This window comes from Bombus affinis, chromosome 9 (genome assembly GCF_024516045.1).
Source record: "Bombus affinis isolate iyBomAffi1 chromosome 9, iyBomAffi1.2, whole genome shotgun sequence".
Lineage (NCBI taxonomy): Eukaryota > Metazoa > Arthropoda > Insecta > Hymenoptera > Apidae > Bombus > Bombus affinis.
Window position 1 is genome coordinate 7,454,517 of NC_066352.1, and position 12,798 is coordinate 7,467,314.

General features: G+C 33.2%; 1 protein-coding gene across 3 annotated transcripts in view; it reads right to left on the minus strand.

Annotated features, from left to right (window-relative positions):
- Window positions 1–12,798, minus strand: part of LOC126920004 (fasciclin-1) — a 382,295-nt gene that overhangs the window by 83,434 nt on the left and 286,063 nt on the right. For all 3 annotated transcript variants that reach the window (XM_050729812.1, XM_050729813.1, XM_050729811.1), the window contains exon 4: window positions 440–570. In XM_050729812.1, the coding sequence (XP_050585769.1) occupies window positions 440–570 (131 nt within the window). The remainder of the gene's footprint in view (window positions 1–439; window positions 571–12,798) is intronic.

Genomic DNA, 12,798 nt, shown 5'->3' on the forward strand with positions numbered 1-12,798 from the left:
ATCTTTATGTTTTTATTATAGGAAGCGTCCAATTATGTAATTTTAATTAAAAATAATATTTAACTGAATATAAGGATAAATAATAATTTGAAGTATATTATATTTCTGTATTAATATTTTGAATATATTCTTGATATTCCGTATTTTATACTTATTTAAAAATTAATCTATTTTATATTTGACAAGAAATAATATTTAACAAAAATTTAAACAGACGCGGATAATAATTGTATATTGCGTTTTCCTATTAATATTAAAATATTTTCTCAGAAAAGATTTTACGGAAGAATCATAAGTGTGTTATGCTTCGATCGATGAATATTTTGAGAGGAAATATCTTACCAGGGAATTCTTAAGTTAATTGTTACTTGAAAAACTTTCGTTAGAATTCGGAAGAGAAAAACAGTTATCGAAGAAAACAAAAAGAATTATTGCTTACCGAACACGATGAACACCCAAGTCGAGATTTTCACTTTGATTTAGAAATTCGAAGGCGTTCGGGCTATAGATTGGCATTTCCGCGGAATTCGAGCGTACTGGCTCCAATACTTCGTTTATTATGTGTAAAACCTGAAACATATTAAAGTAATATTTTATGTATACTGTATATTGCTTATCGTCTACAAATATTATTTATATTCCATTTCGTTCTGTATAATTTCAATCTGAAATTGTTACTTTATTAAAGAATTTTATGTTACATTATGTTACGTACAAAATAGAACGCTTATTATCATAACATTTATATCAAATAGATTAGTAAACCACCTACATATACCATTTATATATAAATTATAATTTCTGCTTTTAGTCAATCTAACTTACATATATACATTGTATTGTAGATCTTTTTTTTAAATGTTACTTATTAGTTTTCAACTTAATACGTATTAGAATGTTAAAACTATTATACATACTTCGTAATGTCAGAGATTTCCGATCATACATTTGGATTTTGCAATATTCTGATATCATACCAGTGAAATATGTTCCATTCAAATGACCATTCTATCGATGTCTATCAGAAGATGAGTCGTACACTTTCGAATGACTTGATATAATTTATATTGGTTGAATTGATCGAATTTTTACCGAGTCGATTTGGCGTGGGCACCACGTTTAAATTTCTGCCGCATTTTCTCGCGTAAGTCAGGGATTGACACACGAATTTTCCGATAAAGCTTTGAAACATCATATCGTTTACTCACGTTACCGATATTCAGGTCAGACATCCTTCCGAAAATTCACCCGATTGTTAATCTCGTTGACGACATTTGGATAAATGAATTGATAAATGAATCCATTGTCGCGAGATAATTTTAAGTTTGTCTAATTAAGAACGTCCTACTCTGTTTCCTTCATAAAGTAAATTTTGATGCTTTTTTGCGTCTATTTGAATTCACTTAGTGAAATTAAAATACGAATGATAAAATAAGAATATTGTGAATGTTATATCGTATAAGCAGTGTCTTTTTCAACAAATTTATTGTTTTAAAAGTCGTTAGCTCTCTTTCAGATGGATATCATTTCTTTAGATATCGTAACGAATATTCTTGTTAATACTTAGTTAAGTTTATTTTAACAAATTCTTCAAAATTTAATATAAGAATTTATATCCTCTTCTTGTTTAAAAAGAATATCTTAATGTTTGCCTGTCTGATCACAAGATGAAAATATGCATAAATTAGATTGTATTGTGAATAAAATGTATATAAATGAAATCATACATAATCTAAACATGTAATTTAAAAAATTTATACATATTTGTAAATGGTGCTCATCAAAAGGTTTAATAACATTAAATTTCTAAATACCCTCTATTGGTATAATATAGTAGTATTATCACTGTATCGGTGAAATTATTTGAACTATACAATTTTCGATCGCAAATCTGAAAACCATTAGGAACGATAAATCATTACGGATGAAATCGGCTGAATCGACGCAAATATATTAGTTTGCTATACTTCTGCATGCGAGATATATTTATTATTGAAACTGTCCAAAGCATCGAACAGTTTTAATCTGCATAGAATTTTTAGAAATATAAATAGATTTTCAGTTGATTTTTGTTGCTTCACTCAAATTACTGGAATGTGAAATTGTTTCATTACTGCAGCAACTTCGATCAATTTTTATTCGATCAAACATATCGACGCTATATCGTCTACTTCTTATCACCGTTACCATTACCATCGAAGACATATCGAATTTCGAAAAAGAATTCCCATCATTCAACGTCCCGTTACTTCCGCAACAATTTATAAAATAACGAAATTAATCCATCGTCCAGGATCACTCCTAATCGTTACAGGCGATACATAAAAAGAGGAAACGGCGAACAAACGAAAGGATTGTTGTCCTTTCCGCGATGCTAGTTGGAATCGACAAGTTCAACGAGTTTCGAAGTAAATTGCTACTAGAGATCCAGCTTGCTTGTAAACGTGAAAGTATACAGTTAATCTCGTGAAGTCGCGAGAGCCGAAGCGATACCAGCGTTGCTGATGGTGTTCGAGGCGAAGATATAGTAAGACAAACGACATCGCGGTCCAACCAGAGGAAACGGGGACACAGAACGATGGAAGAAGAAGATAAAGTGAGAACAAGAGGAAAAACGGACACGAAGGAAAGCTGGAGAATGGGGATGGGGTATTTATTCTGCGGCGAGGAACGCAACTATTTCATGGGTGTCGGCTCGGATGCCGTTGGTACAGCAGCGGTAGGATGCAACTACCCTTCTTCTCTCAGCCATCCAGCCTCATTGGAAAAGGCACATCGCCATTTACTATCCGAGAGTTCGCGACTCCAACGTCCCGAACCACTATTTATCCGCTTTTCTCCGCGATCACTGTGATTCTTTTATCTCATGGAAAGAGTATTCCTCTTCTATTCGACAACGCTATTCTGTCCCTTTGCTGGATCGACGTACACCATGATGGAATACGCTTCCTAGATGATAGATTCCGGGAGTGTTAAGTTGAAATGATTTTAGAGAAGTGAAGCTTTTTTGCAGAGTGAATTATTTTAGATATTGGATGTATTGGATTGTATGGAAAGTTCGGAAAGAAATTGAGGAATATTGAAAATTTGAAAGTATCGTGTCTTTCTAAAGTTAATGCATTTTGTTCTTTTCTTCTTCTCGATAGGTTTCCGATATTTTTGGCGTAGCTTTGATATGATTTTTATAAGAAACTCGTTTCTTTTAGGCATGTTTTTAGAGACTTTAGGAATAATTAGATCGTTTTTGTTATAATAAAAATTGTTTTTTCAAATTCGGAATGTAAGTAAGATACAATCGACTTTTTATCAATGTTGAACTAAAAAGTAATACAATTAAATAAAAGGTATCCTTGAATCCTTTCATAAAATACGGACACATATTTATAAATTATTTACAGCTATAGTATATCATAATGATAATAGCTTCATACAGATACAAATGATATTTCAACGACATAAAATCCATTTCTGACATATCTTACTTTTTCTGAGAAATTCCCGCTTTTCGCTAATGAGCAACAGAAACATTATTTCCATCTTTCATTATTGTATCATCATTTATGTAATGCATGGTCGTATTAATGTATATTATTTCGAAGAATGTTACACAAGTCTTTAAATAATATAAAAATACACATATTTGAATTTTTCGATGAAAGATATATTTATAAAATAATTTGATACGTAAGATACTTCTTAATTATTAATAACGCCTGACGTACTGTTTTAAAAAAAGAAAAAAAGCGCTAATATATACTTCGTTACTCAACCTAACATATCATTGGATTTTGTCTTCGAAATGAATTAAACAAACCATATTCTAGCAAAATTTTCTATTTTCTAGCAATTTTTTATTTTCTAGCAAAATAAATTAATGTTATACATTAAATTATACGCGAAATAAGCCATCGAACATACGCGTATAGGCGGTCGAGCATCGTAGCCAGTAAATCGTGAACGCGAGAGTAAAACGAGGATCTGTCGATTCCAATTTATAAACCTGTGTTATGTCGAAACGTTTCTTCACTGGTAAGAGAGCCATGTTAAAAACTACGTTCCTCTCGATGCTCAATAAAGAAAAACAGAGGCCAGAGAGATTGCATGATAACAAAGAAAATAGAAAAAAGTGAGTGGAAGAGCTTGTTCCATTTATCCGGTATGAGGACTCGGCTGCAAAGGATTCTGTCACGGAACCACCAAGGAAAAAAACAATGATGCGCGTTCGTGTTTGTATGCCAGAGTGGCTACCTAGAAATGAATCGTCTCGTTTCTCTGCAACGACGATGAGGATGAGTAAACTTCCTGTATTCCTTTGATGTCCATTTATCTTGCTTGCCAGACGCGAATCATTAGAGAGGGAAGATCAAAGTGTCCCAGCGAAACTTTAATTTCTTATATGATTTCATATCTATATATGTTTCTGTATATAGAATAACATTCATTTATAAATCCAGTGATTCGGACTGCGAATATATGAAAGGTGAATAAGAAAAGGTATCGTGTGAATAAAAATAAATCGTGCTTGAATTCTTGAATTATGAAAATTTGTGGAAATTTAAATTTCTGTGATTAGAATTTCGATTGTTCACGAAAGGGAAAGATTGTCATTGATCGTAATTTTCTTTTTACTATTTTTACTATTCATCTGCTAAACGATTAGGTCCATCATTTTGGTTACACTATGCGCATTAAATGTAGAACTATAAATTTAGTAACCGATACTTTCTCAATTCATCATAATCCGAATAGAAAATCCAGGCTCAACTTATGCAAGTACGACATTTATGTTCCAGTTTTCTTATATTTGTTGAACTTGTGAAATACTGAGAAATGTTTAAGAAACACCCTGTATATGTTTCGTAGAATGGAAGACAACCGAACCAGGCAACTTTCAGATTCGATTCCTCGGGACAGACAATCCTTCTCTGTGCTGGTTCACCCAGAACGGGTTATATTCTCCTCCGGATGAATTTTACACAGAGGCTGTTACGTGTGGCGAGTACCTGTTCCTGGAACACGACATTTCTTGGGGGCGAACTTTCTGGGACAACGGGCGTACATCTTTCAGGGAGACGTTGCCATTTCTCTTGGCGCGGTTAAAGGAATACTTCTGTCCTGAAACAACTGCTGTGAAATTAAAGACACGATAGAAATGTGTCGCTGTGTTTCCAGGTTTTTAACTTAGCTGCGTCGATGTCGTATTTATTGGCAGAAAGCTATCGAGTGAGAATACGTAAGAGAGTGAATCTTTTAATGACGAGATTGAGAAGAGAAATAATAACAAATTTAATATTAATTGGTGATAATATTATATCGATAAATAAGAATAATGACAACTTATGGAACTAACTTTTGTGAATGATGAGAAATTTGACGAGAATTTGAAATAGCTATCAGTGTTTTATATCGTATTGCGATATTGCAATATCGTATTGTATTGCAAATCATGGTATGATAAGAAAATTGTAATGATATGTATTTTTCAAGCAAATCTCTATCTCTACCTCTATCGAAATCCGTTGTTTTCAACACCATGAAATTGTATGGCAATCGCGAAAGTAATTTTCGATCTTAAATACAAACATGCATTTATAGCAGAAATGTAATTCCGATAATAAATATTCCAAAAATATAATTTCCTGTAGAACGAAGATCTGAAAATTGAAATAAAAGAATATACAAAACATTGAATCACATTCGTATGTGCAATATATCATTTTCTTAAAAGATATAATTTCTAAGTTTAAATTTTCTGTAATTGAGTCTTGAAACTTCTATTACTTTGAGAAATAGGAAATTTATAGTGGAAAAATTTCGTATACAAAAACTAATGTAAAGCCATCTAATTCTCTATAAAAGTCTTTTTTCTTTAGACTTAATAAAAATAACATACCAACAAGTTTCATCAAGTACTGCATTAATATTTTATAAATAATGCACATAAAACAATCACAAAATATTTAATTGCATTATCTGTCTAGAAGATAGTCAAAAGAGTACCCTTAATAATGCATTCTGATTTACATTGATATCTCAATTGGTTCCGAAGATACAGCACTAGAAAGCTAATAGCGATGTATCTAAGCCAATGAAACTATGAATGACAGCTTGCAGCGATCTGACCTATATCTTTTTCAGGAAATGCGTACGTTGAATAGTAGAAATAGTAAAAAAAAAACCGCAGACGCTGTCTGTCACTAACCAGCGTACTATTAACTAGGTTGTGATTGGTCAGTGACGCTGTGCGAGCGAGAGGTCCGAACGTGCGAGAGAGACAGCGATAGAAAATTATTGAAAAATTCGGTGCTCTTCGAACGACGATATCTCGACAATGGAAAATCGGATCGAAATGAAACAAAAAGCATTTTACAAAGGAAGATTTACTCCTTCTGCTGAGTGCAATAGGTTTTACAAATTTCCATCAGTTTTGTAACAGTAATTCTTTAAACATGTAATAGTTTTAATAAGCGTTACTCGTGTACTTAAGGCTTATTGCAACAACTGTATATATTTTTTGAACAATGTTGTTCATAATGGTATCACTATAATAATACATATTTTTAATTATAGTACAAAACTACGTGCATTTTGCAAAATTTCGAACAAAAAGTTTATCGTTCTTATGTTCAAATTTTACGTAGGTGTATTTCCCACACGTATCACTTTATTTCCTCATCCTTCGACAAATTTTATCATTTTTGCGCTTTAAATTCTTCTATTTTAACCTGTAACGTGTGATTCCATCTTTTGTCAAAAATCTGGAGAAGTAAAATCCGTTAAGAACTTACTTAGTATCTCTGTTACTAATATGTTCTACAACTTTCATTGGAAATATTTTCTTCGTAGAATTAGTTCGAAATTCAGTACCGTAAAATTTCCTTAATCGCAAACCATGCATTAGCGATATTTCAACGTTTTCAATTTACTTCTGGCCTAGTTTGCCGCTGTTTTTATCACACATGATAGAGCACAGGGGGGAATACTATAACATTTCTCCAAGAGGTCGTTAATTCGAAGTTCAGCCCGTCCTAGCCACCGTCTTGGGGCCGAAGTCACATTTACACCCTCGAATGCGACCATTAATAAAAACAGGCGAATGGTTCGTTATGGCTATTCGTAATTAATTGTTTCTTCATGGTATCCCAGCGGACACGTAAATTAACAAATGCTTAGTTAATGGAGTGGAATTTTACGACGGTTCCGCGAGTATCTTTGTTATATGTTTACGAAACTGTATGGTGTTTTAAATACAGATTATTTACGGACTATCAGCAATGAAGATTAAAAATTAGAAACTCATTCTTCACGCTATAGTGGTAATAAAACTAAGCTAATGACAAAAATGTTCCAAACTTGAAATTTATTCAATCGAAAGAAATAAATATAAAGGTTAAAAATTACAGTAAATATTTAATATAATAAAATTTAATTTTGAACTTTTCATATCTTTGTTGCAATCAAATTTATCAAATATACAAAAAAGAAAATAAATATAAAGAATCGCTAGATTCCTAATATCTTCGGTGTTCGCTACAAAAGACAAACGTAATAAAAAGTCTTCTTCCATACCATCAGTTTTATAACAACGAAACTACAAATCCAAATGAATCAGAAACAAATTGCCCCTAAAAATTCAAATAACATCCCTTCACTACTAATCTACTGGCACGAATCTGCTTCCATGAAATAAAACAAGCCATTTCCTGTCAGAAGCATTAAAACATTCGTCGTACGAGGGCAACAGGATTTTCGATTGTCTCGAGCGAATAAGTAAGGATTCTATTTTAGGTCGAGGCAGACAATTCGTTCGGCGACCCATTTCCGAAAACCATTACCGAATTCGGAAAATCATGGCTCGTAAGTGATAGACGAGCGTAAAAACACGTCCGTTTCGCGTTCCCATTTGCTTGCCTGTTGGCGAGTATACGCGCAAAACTTGCCTAAGATACGAGAAAGCGCGAATTGAGAACATAAACTGCCGGTTCAATTCCGTTCGATTACTATAACGCTCTTCTTCGTCTTGTGTGCCGAGAACAGCGGACGGTTCCGGGTTTGTCAGGGTGTGGCGTCCAGACACCATGGCGCCGATTTCCTCTACTCGTTTCCCCTTTTGCTTCCCCCTCGTTCGACGAACAGGAACGCTACGCGAGATTAAAACCACGCCAACTGACCTCCGCTAATCTTCGTGCAAAATCGGATCGCAACGTTCTCGCCCTGTTAACACCCATTAAAAGTTTATCACGGACGCGTATTTCCTGCGGCAGATTTGCGGGCTTTTACGAACACAGTAACAGTGGTTTACGAAAGTATTCGTAGTAACTGTTTACGAATATATTATTACACCTGCGTTATACAAAATATTTTGAAATTTTATTAACACTATAATGAGGCTCGACTATTGTGATTACGTCGACGAAATTTGAAACGAATCTGAAAACTTGCCAAAAGTTACAGAAATATTTAAAACAGTTAGCGTGTTAACGAACTCAAATTTAACACTTAGGTATGTGTTTATAGTGGCTATTCCCACGTTGTCTACTCATTGTATAGTCATTTTCGCCAGATATCTCATATCTTCTACGTTTCATACATTTTCTAATTGTAAGATGATTGTTACCTTAATTATATGTATTATTATTATCGTTATCGATCAGCTCGGTATGGGAAAAAGAAAAAAACTAGAAACGATAGGAGAGAAGTAAAACTGAATTCGACTGAAATTGCTCTAACACCGCGACATCGTAACAAGGACGTTGAAAGAACGCAATGGTTAACACGGAGCGCTGGACAGCTTGAAATCGTATAAAAATATTATATTTCCCAGCTTATTTAAGCCGCTACGCCGTTCCGTTTTCGCTTTTCTGCCCGGAAGTATATCCTCGGTGGAACACGAGATCAACTCGGAAGTACCGTAATAACTGACAAAGTCCCGGCACCATTAACGTTTACGATCTCGCTCCGCGGACTATATCACATGTTGGATGCCCCAGCGAAAAAATACTCAGAGGAAATTCCTAAAGCCTCTGTTATTCACAGCTCGAAGAACGATGCCGCGTGAAGGCCAGAAAAGCCGTAGTTAGAACGAAGGAACGGCCAGACGCCTTGCGCCACCGAGGCGAGATTATCCATGAATCTAAAATTCTATGGAGAAAAGCAGGCCGCTAATCCCACCAAGTGATGTAACAAAAGTTGGCGAACTTTGATACGCATCAGTGTACAGAGCATAGAGTTGGCGAATAAGCTATCTGTTACTTTTACGCGGTGTAAAATGTATTAATTTTGAATACAAGTCCATTGGCATGAGGTTCGGATGAAAAATGGTACAAACTATTCAGTTTGAGAAAATTGTGAGTAAAATTAGAATTTATTGGGCGTTATGTATCATATTCATTTAGTAGGAAAGAATTTAATAATTTAAAATAAATTGAATAATAAAATTTAGTATTAATTTAACAGGAGAAGAGCAGAATGGTACATAATTTAATAAACGAACGAGTAGAAGGAATCAATACACGAAGAATGGAACAGTAACTTAATAAAGAACTTAATAGACAGCGTGTAGAAGAACTTTAACAAAAGGATTAATAGGTAAAGAGTATAAGTGGACATTCATAACAAAATCTTTTAAATAAATACAAATTTTATGTATAGATTACCTGGACTTATTTTATTTTTGATAAAGATTTCTACCACTTTTATGAGACTCTCCATTAAAGGTGATAAAGATTGTATACTTCAGTGGAATGATTTATAATCACATACTGCATTTTGTAGAACTGCATTATGTATTGATTACTATACTGATTCGGTTGGCTAAAGCTAACAGAATTAAATTGTACTAATATTTCAATTAAATGCAACTAAATAGGAATGAAATGGACATTAATTTGGAATCGATTAAATCGAACTTGAACAGTAGGAATAGAGACGCGTTGTTTGAAAATGAAATGGGAATTGAATTTAAATCGGAAGAAAATGAAGTATGAAGTCGGATTGGTACTGAAATTAAACTAAAATTTTATAGAATTTTAACTGTAAAATAAACGAAATGCACGGTACACGGAGAAATATCAAATTTAATTAAAAATACACGTAATGATTGAACCAGAATTGAATCGGTCATGCTTGATTTATAATTAAATAGCGGCAAGATTGGAATCGAATTGAAATCGCGGTAAAAGTGAATGGAGCAATCATGGAGTAAAACTGCTATTTATGAATAATAGAATCTAAACTAAATACGCATATGAACAAAATAAACAACTAGCTAAAAGCGATCTGATACTAAATAAAATATACATATTTCATTGATTGAACAAATAAATTTCTGTATTTTCTTCAATCATAGTTTCACTACGAATTTTTTTAAATAGGATATCTCGCACAAACAATTCATTCTAGAAAGAAAGAAATTAGATGCAATATAAATTCCAGGTTGAAATTCATATCGAACGAAAACAAAACAATATTGATGGAAAATAGAAAGAAATGCAATTCGAAAGGAATAAAAATGGAGAAAGAAGGTTATTAACGCGAATCTGTTTCGGCGGTTAACTAGAAGATGCGACGCGTCTACGGTATTCCAATTTAAATTTATGATCAATTTGTATTCATTACACCGTTTGAACAGAACAAATGTCGTAAAATCAGGAGACGAAGGCAACATCAAAGATACACAGCGTTTGCTTTTAAAAGGATATTTCCGTTGGAAGACAAATTCGACTTTCATCTTGATACCGTAGAACGGAATATAGAATGTGCGTATACATATGCGTATGTATATCGAGAGCGCGTGTACGTGTGTGTATGTGCCTCTGGTTGAAATACATGTATGGGAATAATACGCGCATATCCGCTTTCAATTCCATAGATATGTAAAATATATGCCGCACTCGCGGCAAAATGGATATGGAACGCTGGAATATTTCATCGTTAAATCGATTGGGTATTATTACGAGTTACGGTATGAGACAATTTAAAGCTTCCTTGTTATTGTCGACAAAAAATCAAAGCGATCACATTGTTTTGCAATGTTAAAATATGTTGGTAATGATATTTCAATTCGTTTTATCGAAACGTGCTCTGTAAGTCGATTAAAAAATACAGGATTTATATTTCGTTGATTTTATGATTATGTTCATTTTAAGTTAACTACATTACAGGTGAAATAGTATTCGGAATCAATACTCTCTGGAGTGAAAAATATATTTCTTTGTAAAAGAATATAAGTGGATTTATCGTTATAGTCTAAATGAATAATGGTGAAATGACAAAAATTAATGTTTTTAACAGAAGTTTATAATTGGTAGGTGCTTCATTAATAACGTTCATTTTTCTTGTAATTGTAGATATGAATTTTACAAGTAGATTAATGATTCGAAAGATATTCAAGAGATATTGCCATCTAGATACTTGTGATAGTAATAAAGCCGAAAAGATAACAAATCCATAAAGTTTAGTGAAAAAAGCTTAAATTATAAATATGATACCAATAAATATATTATAACCACTATATAAATATAACTATAAATTAATATAACCATTTTTGAATTCAATATTTTTCGAAAAAATTGAGAAATCAATCATTTTAATGTAATATTCTTCAAGAAAACTCTATAGCTACACCAAATAAAAGGACAATCTTGGTAATACGTAGCTGTTTGACGAGATATTGGATTTTAAAATCACTCTCGTATGAAAAATAAAACACGTGATTTAGCGCATCTTTCCCTGTAGCTTTCACATGTATTAGAAAATTTTTCGTTAGACGTTACAGGCTAGTTGATTTAGTATTGATTAAAGAAACTATATAAGTAACTTCTTTACGAACTGGAGAAATCATCCCTTATTTCTTTACCAAGCGAAGATCGTGACAAAGTGAAAAGAATCCGTAAAGACTAGAGATAGAATCGTTTATGCCGAGATCAACGACGAATTAACGATTACGTCTCGTGCTCAATCTAGAAAACGAATTTCGCATTTCAAGGCAGTTTTCGCGGTTGCGTCGGCTCGTCTCCTTCACGATGCAATTTCCTTTTACGAGACACTGCGGCAGTCTGTAGAGAAACTTCCCTCGGGAGGTCCGGGAATGCGACGGGACAAGAAGAAGGGAAAAGTATCAGAGAAGTTGGTTCTACGCGGTAACTCGATTTGGAACGAAATAAAGCCGAGATTTCACCGGCGTAAATGCGACCGAATCTCTCTGTGAGCCAAGAGGACAAAACAGCGCAGCGTTACGGCTTGTTAAAAAATGTACGCTAACACGAAAACGTTTCACTAACGATCGAAAGAAACAAAAAAAGGCTAAGAAGAATTAAGAGAGCTCGAGAAGTCGAAATGTAAAGGAAAAATCATTTTATCGATAATCTGAAAACAAATTTATGTGCTGGGTGTAAAACGTGATATAATCACAACTTCTTTTCTGAAGATAGTGATTTTAGAATTCAATATATCAACCTGCTTTGAAAGAATCTATTTCAAGAAGCGTTTCACGTATATATTGTGTGTGTTACAGAAAGCATTTTGAAATTTCATTAGCATTCTAATGAGTTCACGATTGTTGTATATTTTATTAATCAAGTAGAGAATTAATCACTAAATAGTATCGAAGTCCATATTTAACGCACAACTCGAATTGACATTGTATTTGTAAGACTGGCACAGTTTAGTTTTATTTCAACTATTATATTTCTTTGAAATGCATACAAGAAGAAACGAAAAAATATACACGTACAGATATCAGATATCATATTTATACATAAAAAAGGAACCAATTTTCCCGCACACATCACGCTGTCT